We start from the raw sequence: 20,038 nt of genomic DNA, 5'->3' as shown, positions 1-20,038 counted from the left end.
ATAAATGATTGGTTCTTAAAATATTCGATCGATATATCATAGCCAATATTTATTCTTTTAGATTAATTACTGATTTCATAATTATATTCCAGATAAGCAAAATAAATGTAATTCCACTTTTCGCTAATCATGAACGAGCCAGCTGGAATCATGGTCGTCAAAGATCAAAGAGATTTTCCCCACTAGCGCTCACAGATTGCCTCATTTGTCGTCCTTTCGATCCTCTTTTCCATTCTTAATGAACTTTGTCGTCTAATTCAAAATGGGTGTGTTGGAGGAATTCATCACAAATGCGTTTTATTACACTGTAGATGCACCAGTCACTCTTGTACGAGGTAAGTGATTGATAAGATGCTAACTTTCGTGATATTTAGTATATGGGACTGAGCTGGATGTGCCCTATGTGTGTGTACGAGTACTTGCGATTGTGATGGATGGGGGTAGGCCCGTAGGCCCTGGCCTAGACCTCTACCTGATCTGAATTGAAGGGGGCATGAGCCGATCAAAAGGATCGTATAGTTTTGGTTGAAACCTAACTTCAGATTTCTAACATGTTTGGATGAGATAATGAGAAACCTCCTACGAAATACGAAAGATAAATGATGTAAATTTAGCTTTAGAAGTCTAATTCTACAGAGGAATTCAACATTTGATTTAAATTACCGGGGAAGGCCTAGCTAACATTAGAACTAGGGCCTAGTCTGGTTCTAAATTTTTTGAAAATTGGTCTTGAAACGGCTGAGTGATGAGATAATTTACCCACAACAGAGAGCAGAGTAAATTAATCCTAATAAAAAAGAGGTGGGACCCTAACTGCGACAGCCGCCACACGCAGTGTGGCGGCTGCGCCGTGCTCCCATTCATATCTTCATGTTGAACAAACGGGTGCCTTTGCGGCGCTATATTTCCTTAATTTTTCAACAGAAACTACTAGGAATACTTACATGGGTCGATGAAACCTAAATGACTATCATCGGCGACTGTTTGATGCATTTCATTGCTTGTGATGCACAAAATGATGTCTTATAAGCAGCTCACCGATGTTCACAGAATTCACAATCACTTGCACAAGCGCACAGAATACTTGAACTATTAACATAAGCGAAACTGCGGGGAAGCCGCCAGGACCGCGCCTGGCGGCGCGGTCTCCGGGGCTAGTGGGACCCAGGCCACGTTTTATTTCAATCAATTTATTTTACTTTGTTTTTAGATGTCTCGGCCATTCCAAAACTGATTTTCATCGAATAAACTTTGAATTTGTCTCAGAATGGTAGAAACTCTATGCTCTCTTCTATTAACTAATCACGTTATTTCAGAAGTGAAATATATTTCTATTTCAGAAAAATGTCTGTAACATCATTTGTGAAAATATACATGTAGTGATGTACAGACAGTGTTGATTGTTGCCTTGTTATACATTTTATGTGTGGCATTTATCAGCTCAAAGAAACTGGCATAATTTATGGAATGCATAAGGAATAAGGCCCTTTTATTACACTGAGATGAGCAGATCCACTGATTCTGTAGGTTGTTTTGTTTTGCCTTGTTTTTCAATGAAAAAAATACCAATCACAAGAGTCTGGACTATTCACAATGCTTTTGTCAAGGAGATCTTTTTGTCCATAGGGAAACGACCGAACATGTTATTTTAATAGAATAAAGTGGACAGCAATGAACTTTTTTCTTTTTTCTTTTTCTTTTCTTTTTTGCTTTTGGTTTAAATTGCAGACTTTGTGGAAGCTCAACAAAAGCGGAACCAATTCTACTTCTACCACAAGAGATTTCCCAGGGTTACATCCATTGAAGATTGTGCTGTGGATGATTTCGTCTGCATGTATGAAGCCAACATGCAGTACAAGCGAGACAGGTACGTGTAAATAGATTTTATTAGCAAGTTGTTTCAAGTAATAAATACATGTATTCAGCAGTATGAACTTGGAGAGGTGCATGTTTTGGTTTTGGTTTTGTATGTATGATAGTGTGTGTGCATAGCTGTGTTTTCTTACAGGGCCAGCCGGAAGTGGCACCAGAACAAAATGGAATGTGATTACTCTTTTGCCTATATCAAGTTGTACTGGGAGAGGTGCATGTTTTGGTTTTGGTTTTGTATGTATGATAGTGTGTGTGCATAGCTGTGTTTTCTTACAGGGCCAGCCGGAAGTGGCACCAGAACAAAATGGAATGTGATTACTCTTTTGCCTATATCAAGTTGTACCAAAGTGATTTTGTCGCGGGTAAGACCCTTTTATTTGTTTCTTTTTGCTTGTCAGCTCATAAAGTTAGCTGATAAACCTGGAAGTGGCACCAGAAATATAAACTGCCCCCTCCCCCCACTTTAAAAATGTGCTGGCCATGTCCTAATATGCAAAATTATGCTTAATTTTCATACCCTTGCATACACAAAATTTATAAGGGGTTATATAGGAATCAAGGTGTGTTCGGTTTGGCGGATGGGCGGTCGGGCGGTCCGTTGCAATCTTGCATCGTGAACTCTTCTGCAGATTTGAAGCAATTAAGATGAAACTTAGGGTACATATTAACATTAAGGTGTAGATGTGCAAGACATGTTTTTTGTGTTTGTCAAGGAAAGCATTGCCATGGTTACCACAATTTCCCCTACACCTTGCTTTTCAAAACCATGTTTCAAAACTTTGTTTGTAATAATGACTACAGTTTAAAAGCAAAATTTGCACCAAAAAACAAACAAACAAACATATTTTCAAGACCATGTTTCTACCTTAAAAAAAACAACAACAACAAACAAAAACATGTGCTTTAAACTCACCCAGAGAGACACATCTCAGTTTGAGTGTTGTTATCTCACATTGGCCAGGTTGGTTGACATGGAGATTCTGAAACTGCTGCAGAAGACCCTGGCTGACTGCCGGTTTGAGGAAGGACCGAACGCCCACCAAGCCTGCAGGGCCCAGCTGGCAGAGTATGAAGAGGCCGCTCATGGATACCATACAAAATGTGAGTCCGGCCGTCAAGCCTGGGTTTTGCAGGCCGTCAGAGAACAAAATGCCATGCAAATAAAAACAAGACAATGCATGAGATGTCAACATGGGTTTCATGTAGGGTATTTTATGCTCATCTGTCTGAAGCTTTCAGGCTTGTCAGACAAATTCAGAACTCAATTTGAAAATCTTACATGTCTAGTTCTTGGCTGCTCTTTGGGAAAACTGGGTGGCTGGATTTTTTGTACCAAATTTGCCAGGAATCATTAATTGGGGTGGGAGGATTATAGTTTGTACAATTGGTTGTGGCAGCCCATGGATCATGAGGGTGGGGCCCAAATTCCCCAAATTATGGGGGTGTTTTCTTAGCAGCCCACAGCAATTCCTGCCTCCCAAGATTTTTGAACTAGTTTTCCTCATGCAGAGTGCTATGAAGGTGAAGTGCACTTCTCAGGTTAGGGCTAGACTTGCACATCTCCTGTTTTTACTGGTCTTCGTTTTGTCTTTTGGCTTTTACTGTGCATGTGTGTTCAACATGTTTAGCAGTTAAATTTTTGTACTTCAAACTTGATGAGCGGACTGTTTTTATTTTTTTTTTCCCCCTCCAGATGGTGAACTTGGTGGCACAGGAAATGCAGTGAGATGTATGATGAAGCAGAAGGCAAGAATGATGGAAGAAAGGAAGAAAGCCAGACAACAGGGAAAAGAAGCATAGGATTAGAATGATAATGTATAGTACGAGTTATGGATAGAACGTGACATGGGATTCTGTGAGTGATGCCAATATGTTTTAGAAGCAGGGAAGACTGACCATCACTTTGTTTGCTTTCTGGAGTTGAAATATACCGGTACGTGTGATACATAAGAAGTACCGGTAGCCTTTTGCAAAGTACCTCATGTTCCAGCGAAAGCTGAGGAAGACAATTTGCAAGCTGCACATGTCACACTTCAGGCTCAAAGAATTCTTAAATTACTGCATGGCAAATGAAAATGATCTTATCCTTGATTTCCTTCTCTTTTAATGGAAGGCTGAAGGTGTCTTCAATTTGCCATAATATGAATAGGTGTGGTTGATAAGGGAGATGTTTTACTAACATGTGGTTTACTGCTGTGATTCATCTGCCATTAGAACTGTAGTTTCCAGCTACCTTCAGCCGTCACCTGTTTGAGGTATTCAATATGTGCAGATAAGAGCTACATGTGTGTACTTCCACTAAACCCCTCAGTTTGCTTTCATTCAGTGTTAAATGTGGGTATATGCCAGTCTTTTACTGATTGTGACTGCAAGTTCACACTTGGCAATACACAATCTCTTCGTATGAACTGTGTGTGTCTGCTGCCAAAGATGAAAGCTGTGATGCCCTGTGCCGATGCTACCTGTGTGTACACAAACACACAAGTACCGATGCAGTGGTATCACTCATAATATCCCATGTCACTGTGCTGTTATATTATTGTGTGTTGAGATTTCACTTGATATGATTCTACAAAATACATGGTGCAGTCTGTGATCCTTAACGTTGATTATTGCGCATTGTTGTAAAGAACACAGATGACATATCCTGCTCAAATCACCATACTTTCAACAAGGAGAAACCTATCCCTTTGTAATGCTTCATTTTTTTTGGTAAGCCTCTGCCACATAGCGTCACAAGAGGCACTGTTTTGTGTGGGCCAAATCGTAAGTGGTGAAGAAGTCCTCACATACATTCTTGATGAGCCCAGTAGCCCAACAGAAGAAATCAGAAATGAAACAAAAATTTGAAGGCATGCATGATGAGCAGAATTTTTCATCTCTACTATGTGATATTTTGGCAGCAATTCAATGAAAGAATTGCTCTTTTGTTGCTGTAGACCTCTTCCCCATTATCATTAACTTCTGCAACATACTTTAGGCCCAATGCGGACTGTTTCCTAACAGACACATTGCCTGGTACACCTCCCTTGTACCCCATCCCCCCACTTCTGCCTGATGTCAGGGAGATGATGTCATCCATGTGATGCTCTCTTACTACTTCACATGTGAAGTTTGTATATTAAAAGATGCAAATCGAGAAAGATTTGTTGAATATTGAAATAAAAAAGGAAAATTCACACGAAAACACTAGTGTTGATGTTTCTTTTTTTGTTCAGAAAGAAATGCTACCAAAGGAGTTTCCCAGGATTATGACAGAGCATTGCAAACATTCATAAGAAGCTTTATCTTTCTTTTTTGAATTCTTACAGTGCCATTGTCAAATGTGTGGTTCACATTGATATTTGAATCCTAAGACAGACGAATGCCGTGTGAAGCTCTGAAAGAAACAGTTTCTTTCGTCTCTTGCAATGGCCAGTGGATATCTTGTCAAGGAAGAATAAGCAAGGAAGAATTCTCGATGGATTGAAATTAAAGCCAAAACATAGTTCTTTTATGCCAGCAGAACTGTCGATTATTTCTCTAAAATATACACATGTGCCAAAGAAATGTGCAAAATAACACCAATAGCATGATTTCAGTTGGGTAACGACGAAAATTTGAATATTAGCTGAAAAGGTTTGCCGGAAGTCCACTATCTCAGAGCTTAACCTGTCATGGTTGCAAGGTAATTTTTCATAATCGATTATCAGTGATCGACAAATTGGGCCACAGTGATATCCATCGATCTTCCATGCTAGAGTGAATTGCATGCAGCTCATTGGAAAATATTATTGGAAGGGCACAAAAAATCATCACCTTATGTTCTACCTTCCCACAATGCTGAATGCGTGGTTAACATGGAGGTCTGTCTTGGAATAAATAGTTGTGTACTATGATCAAAATTATTTTACTTTTTTAATCTCAAAACACTCCTAAAACAACTCATCCTGGCAAATCGGGTCAGCCAGGTTAGTTTCTTGATAGACCCTTTCAGTGCATTGGCAGCAAATTCCAAATGATGGAAGATGAAGTGTGAGCCCCTCCGAGAACTATGTTTTGACTTTAACCCAAGTGAAAACTTTGCACCAAAGCACAAGTGTACCTAGATGTACCTGGGAGACATATATTGAGTGCACTTGCATCTCAGAATCGGTGATCAAGGATTCATAAATCTGATGACCCTGGGTCGTGACCTTTCAGTGCACCAGTGAAAGTTCTTGCAGTACAAAAACCGGACACTCGAAAGCTAGGTTTTGGGATTGTAAGTTTAAGGTTTCTTTGAATACAGTCTGTGTGTAAGATTAAGGAGAGACTGACAGAGGGAGAGCAAAGCAGTTAGAAAGGATACAGTTTAGTGCATGAGGTATGTGTGTTTGTGTGTGTGTGTGTGTGTGAATCTATGAATCCTTTGTGTGTACGCATGGTCAAGAAGCATAATTAAGTCAGTGACTGGAATATTAGCTGTCTTTTGTGTGTGTGTGTGTGTGTGTGTGTGTGAAATTTGGTCCTTGTGATTGGTGAAGAAATTATTGTTCCAACAAAGTGTATACATCTGTATTAATGTCCCAAAATTATCACCATATATCTTTACGTACAGAAATGTTTAGCCTTAACGAAATTTTGATACAACAAAAGAAAACTTCCAGTCCTGAGACTTTGTTATGATAAGAATCGCCTGTACACACACACACACACACACACACACACACACACACACACACACACACACACAAAACAAACAAACACACACACACACACACACACACACACACACAAAACAAACAAACAAACACACACACACACACACACAATTGACAGCACATGTTCTCACACAGCTTATTTGTAACACTGTCAGACTGCAATCTATATCAGTTTACAATGGATTCATGGTTTACATGGGATTTGGAATGAAGAAATACATGTAACTGATTTAACAAACTCTTCTCTTTGATTGCAGTGGAATAGTTCCAATACTGTAAAACCAGAAATTGTCACATGCATGAAACTTTTGTACATTTTGCGAGGAGCTAAAAAAGTAAAATGCATGTGAATTTTTCTTCTATACCATTGAGTTGAATGCCAGCGGCAATTTGTGAAAGTTTCATGCTGCGAAAAAAGGCCGTCGGCTCCAAGTCATGAGTTTCATGCCGCATGTGTTCTGGTTTTACAGTTATTTTATTTTTCTTTTCTTTCTTTTTTTTTTTCTTTTTTCTTTTTTTTTTTTCCAGTGATATAACACAATACCTGATGTGGTGAACAAAACAAACCTATTTATATCAAATTTCAATTGTACGTCTATCTCCACATTTCAATCACCATTACATTGTAAAACTGCATTTAGACTTGATGCACCATTTCTTTTTCTTTTTTAAACTTGGTTGTGTTCAGCCTCGAGTATCAGCTCAGTGAAGCAGTTGTTTGGTGGCTGTCATTGGATAGTGTTTGGCAAATTATTACCTGAACCCTTTTTTTTTTTTTTTTTTTCAGAATGCTCATTCTCTACCCATTATACATGTGTCCCGTGTAATACTGCCTTTTTCTCCCTCTCTCTCACCGCTTCTCTTCCCATCCCCTCCCCATCTCTCTCTTCCCAACCCATGTCTTAATTACTCTGTCCAATGATTCAGTTTTGTTTTTGTTTTCAAACAAAGCTGTTTTAGTCAGACACTGGTACAGACGCTGGTAGGACACAAAATTTCTTTTCACAATATAATTTAACTGCATTTTATTCAATATTTTCACTCATTTTCAAGGCATTGTTCTTTTAATTTCTGCTCTGTGCAAGTTCGTGCATTTACTTTCACCATAATTCACAGTAATCAAGGTTGACAAAGTTGACAATATATATTACAATATAATACATGGCAGAAAATATATATAAATGTATATCGATGATTTTTACTAGGGATAGACTTGATGCTACTGTCACACAAAATATAACTGATGTTATTGCAAGTTGAAAATTGCAGCTAGCATTAAGACTACCATGTGTTGATGAATAGTGAATATGTTATATTGTGCTACAAATGAAAGGTCCTTATGGGCAGAAGTGAAATAGTAAATACTAAAAACATAATAAGTGTTGCACAATGACTTTACATCAAAGATATTGATGTAAAGGACATAGCTGGTAATGGTTAAGATACAATGTACACATATTTCTATTCAGGACGGAAACACTGATTTATCCACACTATGTGAACTATTACTGAGGAATCTGCATAATATTTCAACAGTAAGCCTTGCTATAGTATCTATGTATCGGGAGCACAGAGATTGCATCACAAGGCAAAGAAAGATGGCGGGCAAAACAAATATCTGTCATACATTGGTCACGCCCAATTTAATATCACATTTGTTTCATGCCTCAAGTATATGGGACGTGGACGACAGATGCTCATTTGTCTTTCACTGTGTTGGTCCACCTTTTCACATTGGCCTAGCAGGAACTTTAAGACATTTTTTTTCTTCCTTTTTACCCATCACTGAATGCAAACAAGCTGCTTTAATGACCAGCTTTAATGTGGAGCCATAAAAAAATCCACCCCTACCCCCAAGTCCTGATATTTGCAGTTACCTAAAGTCAATTTCACACAATGAATTGTATCTTAGGATGCAGAAGGTACATGTACGTACACTACATGCCTGTGAATGGATGTTTACCAAGGCATTCTTATGTATTGCCACTTTTCAATCCCCAGATGATGAATGTAAAACAGGGTTGTGGATGTAACTTAAAAGTAACAGGCACCATACTTTTCCCTGCATGGTTAAAATACTAATCTGGACCTTTGCAAGTTACATGGTTAAAGGAATGACTTGGTACCCCCTTTGTTTGTATCACGTTGGCTGCAAGAGCCCTTCCCCTTGCTTTCCCAACAAATCTGGAAAAAAAAAAGAGAAGAAGATAATATAGTCCAGATTCAAGGCTGCGTTCACATCATGCCATTTAAGAAGACAGAAGTTGTAAAACATCAGATATAACTCAGAGTTTACTGGTAGCCGACCAGCTTGGAGGTAGACGGGTAGCGGGTGCGGAACTTGAGGCACTTGTCGCGGTCGACAAAGATGCTGTTCTTCTTGAGGGCAATCTCCTTCTCCAGCGCCATGCGAGTGTCCATGAGATCCTTGAGGGAGGCCTGGGACTCGGCCAGTTTCTGCTGGAGCTTGTCGATGGAGTCCTGGATCTGGCCAACCTCCTGGACCAGGCTGAAGAAGTGAGAAAGAAAAGGAGGAGATTACTTTTATTTCTGCTATTAAAAGCTACGTTATTTCTCTCATTTTTAAACACATGTAATCATTGCAGTAAAATCTCCACAGGAATATTGATCTATTGATGTTGCGAAGGAGGATACCCTTTTGTTTCTTCTTTCTCTCCAATTAATATGATCTCTTCATGCCTTAAATGTCCAAAATCCTCATTGTCATATTCTCTTTTTTTCTTTCTATCATAGTACATGCTTACATACACAGTGTAAGATTGCTACCAAAATGTGGAACTAAAAAAGCAACAACAAACAGAAATTTGCAATCTTATTTTTTTTTTTCATATATATATAAAATGGAACAGTGCACACGTTTAGAAAGCATATTTAGGAAAGTTACCAGATGATAAGTAAAGTTTGAGGCTAAACTTAGCTAATGAAAGATTAAAAGGGAAGAACTTCCCACTATTCATGACTGGCTAAAGCAAAGTGGCACAGAATAGGCATACACGAACTGTGTTTCATAAAGCACTTCTCAAAAATTGGAAGTGACAATAATTATAACTCTTAATGGTGGCAGCAGACAAGAGCCATTCACTGAAAAAGCATTTTCAGTTGCATTTTATGTTGCTATGGTAGCTCAAAATGATCCCATATCACTCTGGGATCAAGCATCCCCTTGCTGAGGTAACAAAGATGCTTACCTGTACTGGGAAGGGTCCCTGCACAGTTCCACATTGGGCCTGTAAGTCCTGTGGTCTAGCCTTGTCTGTGCAACCTTCATCGGTGCTTCTTTGTCCTTCACAGCCTGGGTCAGGTCTTTGATATTCTTTTCCATGGCAGCAATCTCCTCCACAGTCTAATAAGTGTGAGGAAAAAATGAAAACGTTATTGAAAGCTGAATGGAAATTCTCTGACAACTCTCTCTAGTTAGGTGATCCGAGTATCCTCTCGGATCACCTTCTGTATCTGTACTGATTCTTTGTTTTTCTTCTTCTTCTTTCTCCGCAAAAATTGTGTATCGCTAATCTCTTGAAAGTCCTCTTCCTATCAATGTCAAAATTATACCATACATGTATCATGTCCCAAAGACGATCCTCCTAATAAAATCATAGTGATTAGTCGACCGTGACGTCACTATGACGTCATTATATGAAAACACATTCTCAATCATATCTCTTTAATGGAATGAAATTTTTCAATGAAATTTACGTCACATATATTTCAAGTCAAGCGCATTCTACTCACATAATCAAAATCATATTTTCTCTTAAAACGTGCGCGTACGCGCGCGTTGAAATATTTGTATGCTCAAATCGAGCTCAAATTTTTTTTGCACACGTTTCAGAAGATTTAGAGCATTTTTTGAAAAATCGAAAAAATTGGACGGACGCGTACGCGCGCGCACATATACGCACGCACAGCTTATACGACATAGAAATTTCCCGTTTTTTCACACTTATCGGATGCCTAAAATGTCAAGGAATATTTCTACCAAGTTTCAAGTCAATCCGACTCAATATGACGTCACACGGGCCCGTCAAAGTTGAAATTCCGCGCGCGCGTCAATGGCGATATACAGTGCAACAATGCAAAAAAACCGCCAATTTTGAATCCGATTTTACTCGTCAGGATGGACGGTGACCCCCCGTTTTCTTTACATATTCTGAAAGCTGATGAGTTGTACATGTCATTTCATGGGTTGGCGATGCTGGAAAAATGATTGAAAGATATCAAATTTCTTAATAAAGTAAAAAAAGTAAATTTTCAAAATGACGTCATCAAATTTAAAGTTCACTCGAGCGTATCTCACTTATCCTTTGCCAATTTTCACACAAATTTCAGTATGTTGTAGCTTATTAAATGCTCTTTCATTAATATAATAACAGCATTTTGATTGGATGACGGCATCACCTCGTAAAAATGGATTCAAAGTAATCTTGTCAAATTTGACCATTTTACGTGTTATCTCTATGGGAGTGCAGTTTTTCTGGAAATGAAAACTGACATGACTGTCTTTATCGAGCACTAGCTCACTAATGCTTCGGTGAATTTCTCCCATATTTTAGAATGTTGTAGCTGAGACTGTGGGCTATCGTAAGTGTGCCCTTCGTTTTTTCATACGGAGTCGGCATCACGTCCAAAAATTTGGTTGAAATTAAAGCTTATCTTCGATGTATTGAAATATTTCTTCCTTTCTGCAACTTTCTTTGCAATAACTCAAGAAAAACATACCCTATCACCACCATATTTTGCACATGTTTAGTTCATGTCACGTACATTATCTCATAAAATAACAACTACTTGATTAGACACCATCTTGGGTATGTAAATTAGGGTCAAAGGTCATAAATGTTTCATCCTGTATCTTGGTAAATACATGTTCTTTCTTTCCCATATTTTGCACACGTAAAGACCATGTTATAAGGATCATTTCACAAAATAACTATTTTTGGCTCAGAGGCCATCTTGTCTGTGCAAAGTGGGGTCAAAGGTCATATGTACTTCTTCCTGTATCTTCGTTATGACGTGTTATCTCTATGGGAGGGAATTTTTCTAGATGTGAAAATTGACCTGACTGTCTTTATCGACGACTAGCTCACTTACCCTTCGGTGGATTTCTTCCAGATTTTAGTATGTTGTAGACAATTTAATACTCTTTAAGTTTTGTTCAATCAAAGTTTTAATCGGATGATGTCTTCACCTTGTGAAAATGGATATAATGTAACCTTGTCAAATTTAACCAGTTTACGTGTTATCTCTATGGGAGGGAATTTTTCTGGAAATGAAAATTGACATGACGGTCTTCAGATTTTAATATGTTGTAGCTGAGACTTTGCGCTATCGTATGTGTCCCCTTTGTTTTTCATATGGTGTCGGGATCACGTCCAAAAACGTGGTTGAAATTAAAGGTTATCTTCGATGTATTTTCATCTTTCTTTCTTTTTCCAATTTTCTTTGCAATAACTCAAGAAAAATAGCCCCTATCAACCCCATATTTTCCACATGTTTAGTTAATGTTACGTACATTATTTCATAAAATAACTACTTGATCAGACACCATCTTGGGTATGTAAATTAGGGTCAAAGGTCATAAATGTTTCATCCTGTATCTTGGTGAATACATGTCTTATCTTTCCCATATTTTGCACACGCAAAGACCATGTTACAAGAATCATTTCACAAAATAACCACTTTTTGCTCAGATGCCATCTTGGGGTGCAAAGTGGGGTCAAAGGTCAAATATACTTCATTCTGCATCTTTGATAGTGTATACGGAATTCGGTACCCAAGATGGCAGGTCTGACTCCCTTTTCAAAATGAGAATCCAAACATCACACGACCAACGTCCCTAATCTCAGGTGAAAACTCGAATCATTGATTTAAAAAAAAAATCGGATCACCTAATTTGTCAGTCTTGACAAATTCCGAGTCTAGTTGTTTTTTGTTTTGCATGTTTCAACCAGGTAGGAAGTGCAAAAAAATATAGGAACATTTTTCTTTAATCTAGAATTTTTAAATGAGGCATACATATGTAGCCCAAAATAAAACTATTCATATATCTCACGGTATACATCTTTGTAAGACTTTATCTACATTTTGTACATTTTCCATCAAGAACCAATAAGATGTTTACATTGGCCCTCTTTGAACTTCATGCAAAGTCCATGACAACATTAACTGCATTAGCAGTCATGTTGTGCATGACTATTTTATGAAAATTTTTTATATAATATTATATATATATATAATGGTACATGATAATTTATGTGTGCTTTCCATTTTGGGTGAAAAAGAGGGCAATGACTGCTGGATGCCCCTTTTTCTCCTTCATCACAATAGATGAGATATGTTTAGAGAAGTAATGTAAGATAATGTTGACACCATACCTTGAGTAGATGGTTCTCCATCTTCGTCTTGGCGTCGTTCATTTCCTCGATGCGGCGGGCAAACTCCGTGTTGACCGTGTTGCACTGCTCTCGCATGTCGTTGGACGTGTCGGTGAGGATCTGGTCGATCAGTTTGCGGAGTTGCTGGGAGGCGAGGCGCTCGTGCTCGGCGCGGACGATGTTGTCGTGTGAGAATTCTGCCCAGGACTGAGGATTTGTCTGACTGCATGGGACATAAGACAACACAAAATATGTCAGAGCACAGGTCACTATAAGTATAAGCTTAAAGTGCAATATTTTTTTCTTCAAGTTAGTGCATATTTCTTTCTACTTAGTAATTATCCATCCCTTTACAATATTAAAGAATACATTTCATTCAAGTCCTTTTTGTGAATACCCTATATAGGTATATTGGATAATCGTAATAAAACAGCCAAGAGGTGCATTTCAAGGGATGATTCAAGTTTGGCTTTCATTTCCACAGAACTTGCATGTTGTACTGCATGTGGTTTGATTTGTTCAACAGCTACAGTTATGAAGAGTAAGTACATAGATGACACACAACACATCATCAAGGTACCAGACATAGTTATTATTAAAGCATTTATTAACTCTAAAATTGCCAGCTGTGAGTACTTACACTGCTTCGAATTTGGCTGATCCTTCCTTGTACTGGATCTCAGTGGAATTGTTGTTGAGGCCTGTGCACTTCTCGTCAATCTTGAAAGCCGAAAGTTTGTCTGACCAGTCCATAGTGAGCTTGTGCTTGGAACCCCGGTTCAGCCTGAGGGTGAGAAAATGATTAGTAACATTAACGATGCATTACTCAAAATTTTATTTTTATATACAACTCAGAAATACCATGGTAATTAGTAATCACTGAGACTAATTGTACTTGACTATTCTCTGAAACTCTACAAAACGGTACATCAAATCAACGTACTGTATGTAAAGCAGCGAATAATAATATGACATGAGATAAAAGACAAGATAAAACCACAATATATCTATCTTTACTCAACTTATCAACAGTCGATCGTAATCAGAGCATGCAAATATGATGGAAAACACACTCTATCTGCAGTGAATTAGTTTTTATGCACTAATGGTCTAGAACACTTACTTGATTTGTCTGTCGGCTTGCTCTATCGTCCTCTTCAACAAATCTTGCACTTTTGTGATGATTTCCACCTCCTGTAACATGAAGACATAAAACAGATAAATAGATGATCTATGGGACATAATAATGAAAGCCTGAAGTGGTCCATTTTTGTTGTTGCCATTTAAGATATCTATCTTTTGAGAGACAGTCACAGGAAAGAATAACATTCACAATTTTGCAAAGAAAACAAAAATAATCAAAATCATTGCAAGAGGTCTACAAAAGAAACCCCACATGTCATGTGGTCATATAGGCTTGCAATATGGATGGATTAGAGCATTCACTCGTGGTCATTACTAAATTTTACTCGATCGATGAGACCACTTAATCACACCAAAGGTAAATTGCATAAAATATGAAACAATTGCAACATTTGGAGATGCTATTTCCTTTTATTTTGTATATCCTACAAACTTGTTAAAACATTTCTACTACACTTCCATTTTATAAGGTATATGTGCATTTATGAAATGCAATGTAAGAGGGTTCTTTTTCGTTTTTTTTTTTTTTTTTGTTTACCAGTAAATGTTGCAATCTGATCTCACCTTATTCAGAGCCATTTCCACTCTGTCACCAACAAGGTCAATGTCCTGTCTCCTGGATCGACAGCTGAGGTTGTCACGTGAGATCTTAAGTGGCACTTCAGTGGCATCGAGGGCATTCTCCAGGCGTTTCTTCTGTGCACACAGCAAGTCCGTCTCCTCGATCATCTCCTCAATCTCGCGGTTCAGCTCAAACTTCCAGAAGTTGATGTCGTTCATGCGCTCTCCGAGCTTCTTGGTCACATCTGCCTGTGTGCGCTGTGTCAGGGCTGCCGTCTCGTTGGATAGCTGCTTCGACTCGTGTCGCAGCCTCTCGGCGTTGTCGCGGTCGGAGAAGCTCTGGAAGTATTTGCCGTAGTTGGACTCATGCCACTCCTGTGTTGTGTGCTTTCCCGAGCGGAATCCCTGGGCGGCGGGTGCGCCCGTTGGGACCCCCAGGACGCCTGTTTCTCCCAGGCCGCTCATCTTTGCAAGCTCCTGAGAGAGGGCCTGGTCCGTTTTTGTGCCAACTGTGTTCGCTGTCGGGTAGACCGGTACCGTTGGCGAATACGTTTTCGACAGAAGAGTTGCACCAGCATCCATGATTGCAGTAATCAAGTTTTGGGTTAGGTAGAACTAATGTGATCTGTGGGGGCAAAGAAAAAATAAGCATGTAGGGGCCTACTGTGCATCACATAATGCCATCAAGCATGTAGACTCTATGGTGTTTATGATCTGATCATTGATTTATTTCAGCCGAGAATGAAAACAGATGTCAATCTATCTTGCATCCATTCCAGTACATGTCATAAGGACAATGTCTCATGACAGACACTTTTGAATGTGAAGACAATTAACACCAGTAGGCTCCTATATAGTGCCAGTAATACAAAAGGAGAGAAAAAAAAAAACTCTGAACTGTTAGTGTTACTAGAAATTCCCCATTACTGCACTGGCAACTGTACATTTTTAGATAATGGTAATGAAGGAATGAGACTTGTGAAGTTGTGCGAGAGAGAAAGAGTGGCAAATAAAAACAAATGACAATGTCAATGACAATGTCCTGATCAATGATCGAAATTAATGTGTCAGCATTGGTGGAATCTAACCTGTTTTTAGACCAGAAAGGGTCGCTCCTCTTAGAGTCTTGGTACATGCAAATAATTCACACCGAGGATCGAAATTTAATTCCATGGACCATGGTAAAATTTGACAAGTTCCTGCCTCTATATCTCTACCATTAACCCACCATATTCTAAGTCAATGACAATGACGCCAATGTGTAACAATACCTTTGTATAATTGTAGTGTCACACAGTTGCAATGCCATGGCTATGTCCATGACATGCATGGTGGTGGTCGTCGTGATGCAAATAGTCAAAATAAAAACTTTTAGCAGGAAATTTACGCAGAATTGATGGATGAAATTGCAACAAAAATCTATATTGGCAGTGACTCACACAAAAACTAAAAAACTACAGATTTACTCACCTTCTAAGTCTACTTTTACTTGGGTGAAAATCCTTGCTATAATGCAGTCAGTCTGCTTATTACACACGCAAATCCAATGACTATAAGTAACTGAGTGTGGTACACGTAAACTTACACGGTATATACACACACATGTGCAGTCTGTACTCTAGCTGTGTGAATGTTTATCTCTCGAACTCATACACACGTACAGCCGGATTCGAGGCGGGCAGGCTGGCTGGGCTCTCGCTGTGAGCTTTGTTGCCAGTTGCCAGGGTGATTGCCATAGTAACCTCGTGTGACCGTCTCGTGGAGCGAGTATCGTGAACAGCGAGACAATACCCTGAATGGCCTAGTGCGAGGGAACACTGCCTACAATCCGCGCTTGACTGGACGACGGAAAATACTGTGTTGAAAACAATAGCCGCGAGGAAAGCAAGAATGCAAAGTGGAAACGAAGAAGGGTCAAGGCAGAGAAGATGAGAATGAAGAAGAAGAAGAAGGAGGAGGAGGAGAAGGAGAAGGAGAAGATGAAAACGAATCCAGAGACAGAGAAAAGGTGCACGGAGAATATCGAGTGACCCCCTTGTATGGGGCCGAGACTCTAGACAACTTCTCGTTGGCAGAAATCGTTTTAGACCTACTTTTCTCAACCCAAGGTCTGCTTCATGTACCTGCATATTGATATCAACACAGGAAATCTCGAGACAACTGTATTCAAACTGTTCGGGTGGAAGTAATGTAAATAGCAGGAGTGAAATTTATGGATTAAAAATATTTTTGAACAAAGCATGTTAACTTTTAAACAAAGCATGATATCCAGATGGAAATAAAACGTATAATGCACAGTAACTATTCATGTTATCTGACAATATAGGATCTTTCCTCCTTGAATGGGACTTTTGCGCGTCTTTCACAAGGACGTCCGAGAATGCACTTAATTCTGCCATAAGACGTCAGCTTTATGACGTTTTCTTACTCGTGTTGATCGATCATTAAAGTGGGAGTGTTATTGTCAAGATATGAGATTCCATCAGAGTACCGCATGCAACACATCGCAGCAACTTTTTTTTTTTTTTTTTTAGGTCGCCTTGTCTTCAGAGAGGCATACAGGAAGAGTGAGAAAGAGGAGGAGAGATAGATAGATATAAGTGGTAAGAAAGATGATATATAGGTAAACATATAAAGAAAAAGAGATAAAGAGATAGAGAGAGATGGATATATAAACAGACAGATAGATATTGGCAAATGTAAAGAGAGAGACAGACAAAGAGATAGAGAGCAAACAGCAACATTACAAAACAGATTGATGATACAAATTACAACATCATAACTTTTACTCATCAAGTATGATATGCGAAATTATTTTTTTTTTAACCCGGCGTGCCAAAAGCGCCATTCGCAACTATTATAATCGAAAATAATATTCATACACGACAAAAACCGAAAAATAAACATCTGTTCATATAAACCATTATTTTCATCATCATCATCATCATCATCATCATCATCAGAGTACATGTAGCAGAAGTGTATTTTTCAACATTATCACATCATTTTACTTGCTTAGAATTAAAGATTACAAAGTTGTTTTTTTTTAACATTTTCAAACATGTCAGTGTGATGATTCGCACAAGAAGCTTTATCGAACATTATTTATCAATCAATAGAAATATGTCGTTGCCTATTTTTTTTTGTTGTAAAATATAAAAGAAGCTTACAATTAAAAAGAAAATTTCATTCCGTATTGAAGTTCTTTTGAAGCACTAGCACACACTCACACTCACACACGCACACACACACACACACACACACACACACACACACCCATGTCAATACACACACATTAATATAATCAGCCAGTTGCCTGACATATCATTTTGATATCTATTATGTTCATCGATCTGAATAGGACAATTAAATCTATTTATAATTTTAATGCAGATTATGATCAGGCCTACCACTGGTTTGTAAGTTACATAATTTGGTCTAATGTTCATTTTAGAATTCCAACTAGAAAACTATCACAGGCTCAGACCTGATTTGGGAATAATTTTCAATGAACATGTTTTAAAAATACATTTTAGTGTGTGTGTGTGTGTGTGTCTGAAAATGAACATTTTTTTCACTTCTGGGTGGGGGTCATTTTTGATGATCTATTATGTGATTTGCAAATGTTAAATCATGGAGAAAATGAATACCCATTTAGTTGGAGTGAAATATTTTTCTTAAAGGAATATTCACTTTAATTGGAAAACATCACTCACTAAACGAAAATGTAATTTGTTTCTGGACCTTTTGTATGGTGAAGTATGCACGAAGAATGAATCCATCTATTTTGTTCGGGAACTTTGCTCGTTTGTGTCATGCAGAAAGCTCTTGTTAGCTCTGTTCAACAGCGCCACCATCTACCAACTATGAGCCAGTTCGATGTGCTCATTTTGGTACAAAATAATGACATTTCCTTTTCTCAGTTGGTTAGATGTAGTTTTTAAAGCGGCATTATAATGCATAAACTTGCTCGGCATCACAATATATTTATGGAATTCATGTCCAAACAAAGAATGAACTTCTGTATTAGACCAGGTGACCCAAATGGTCACCTGCATGACACTTTGGCGCCCTTCTTCGGCAGGGCAAACATTTCATTGTTTTTTATACTGAATGCACTTTAACAACCCTTTTCTATTATACTTCGCCAAATACCAGGCTCGCTGTCACGTGGATTGTAGCAAGCACTATAAAGGATTACTAAATAACCATTACATCATCTTATCTCAGTGAATTTAAAGGGGCCGTCACATCATAAGAGTATATCGAGCCAACGAATGCTGAACGAACTTAAAATTTGAAGATATTATGTTCGCATCCGTTATGATAGAATATAGTTTATAACATATTTGACGTTATGTGTATATTTATTAGCTATTCGTAGGGAAATGTTCAAAATTAGGAAACATTATAGTGGTCCATGTTTGTAATAAAGAATTGTTTTGATCGAATCAAAAAGAGGTCGCGGCATATATGGTTTATGGTAATGCGTGTACAATGTCAAATCTCACTTGTTTTGAGTTGATTCCCGACGCCCTTTGCACATTATTTACTGCAGATTCTTTTTTTTTTCAAGATTTAAACCTTATTTTTTATAATTTGTTTGTATGTGTGTGTGTGTGTGTGTATGCGTGCGTGCTTGCTTGTGTCTATCACTATGAGTGCTAGTTATTGAATCGTTCTTTGACATACGGCGTTCACGGCATGAAAAAAAAAAAAACAACCCACTTTAATATTAACCAATTTTCATTTTGACACTGAATTTATTATGTTTCTAAATGTTAATTTGATTTTTGAAGTGCCAACAGGGGAACACTTACAGGTTATCTACAAAAGATTACAGTTATAGGGTCCTAAAGGCATACAACGTAGTAAGGTCATAATGCTGTTGCTGATCTATCTATAATGCTATACGTTTCTTTCGTCTTTCTTTCGTGTACACAATATGTCTCGTCCCACTCCTGCATAATTATCAATGATAAAAGAAAGAAATTAATTGCCATGTTTTAATGGTATATAAAAGATGGCTTCGGGAGAGAGTATATTATGCAATAAAGAGCCTTTAACTATTACTAGTTTGGTGTGAGCCCCCTTCTAGGAAATCAGTATAGAATGTGGTGACTGAAGCCCATTATGTAATGTACAAATAATTCAAGGTTTCTTATGTTGGTTCGATCAAAGTATAAGGACTTATTATGCAATGCTGTTTTATATAAACTTTGTGTGTCAAAGTGTACCATTTTGCAAGATTGGTATCTCCACACAGTGTCTTTTATACAATACATTAAGCATTCGTCATTTTCAATCAATGCCATCGCTTCTTAAGAAGCGATGGCATTGATTGAATTCAGTTCATAAAATTTTTAGTTTTCGTATATAGAGTTT

General features: G+C 38.1%; 2 protein-coding genes across 2 annotated transcripts; one reads left to right on the top strand and one right to left on the bottom strand.

The window, feature by feature from the left end:
* The first annotated feature begins 148 nt into the window (after window positions 1-148).
* LOC140231430 (NADH dehydrogenase [ubiquinone] 1 beta subcomplex subunit 10-like) lies at window positions 149-5,059 on the top strand. The gene is made up of 4 exons (XM_072311553.1): window positions 149-335; window positions 1,729-1,867; window positions 2,834-2,973; window positions 3,566-5,059. Exons 1-4 carry the CDS (start codon window positions 263-265, stop codon window positions 3,670-3,672), a joined length of 459 nt encoding a protein of 152 aa, XP_072167654.1. The 5' UTR covers window positions 149-262; the 3' UTR covers window positions 3,673-5,059.
* A 2,490-nt stretch (window positions 5,060-7,549) lies between these two features.
* On the bottom strand, window positions 7,550-16,288 carry LOC140231480 (tektin-4-like). Its single transcript, XM_072311611.1, has 7 exons — window positions 16,124-16,288; window positions 14,657-15,278; window positions 14,073-14,143; window positions 13,590-13,733; window positions 12,950-13,172; window positions 9,764-9,918; window positions 7,550-9,063 (listed from the first exon to the last, which is right to left on the bottom strand). The coding sequence occupies exons 2-7, from the start codon at window positions 15,233-15,235 to the stop codon at window positions 8,847-8,849; spliced, it is 1,389 nt and encodes a 462-aa protein (XP_072167712.1). The 5' UTR covers window positions 15,236-15,278; window positions 16,124-16,288; the 3' UTR covers window positions 7,550-8,846.
* Window positions 16,289-20,038: the final 3,750 nt, after the last annotated feature.

The sequence above is a fragment of the Diadema setosum genome, chromosome 8, assembly GCF_964275005.1.
Source record: "Diadema setosum chromosome 8, eeDiaSeto1, whole genome shotgun sequence".
Taxonomy (NCBI): Eukaryota; Metazoa; Echinodermata; class Echinoidea; order Diadematoida; family Diadematidae; genus Diadema; species Diadema setosum.
This window is presented reverse-complemented; position numbering and strand designations above follow the sequence as displayed.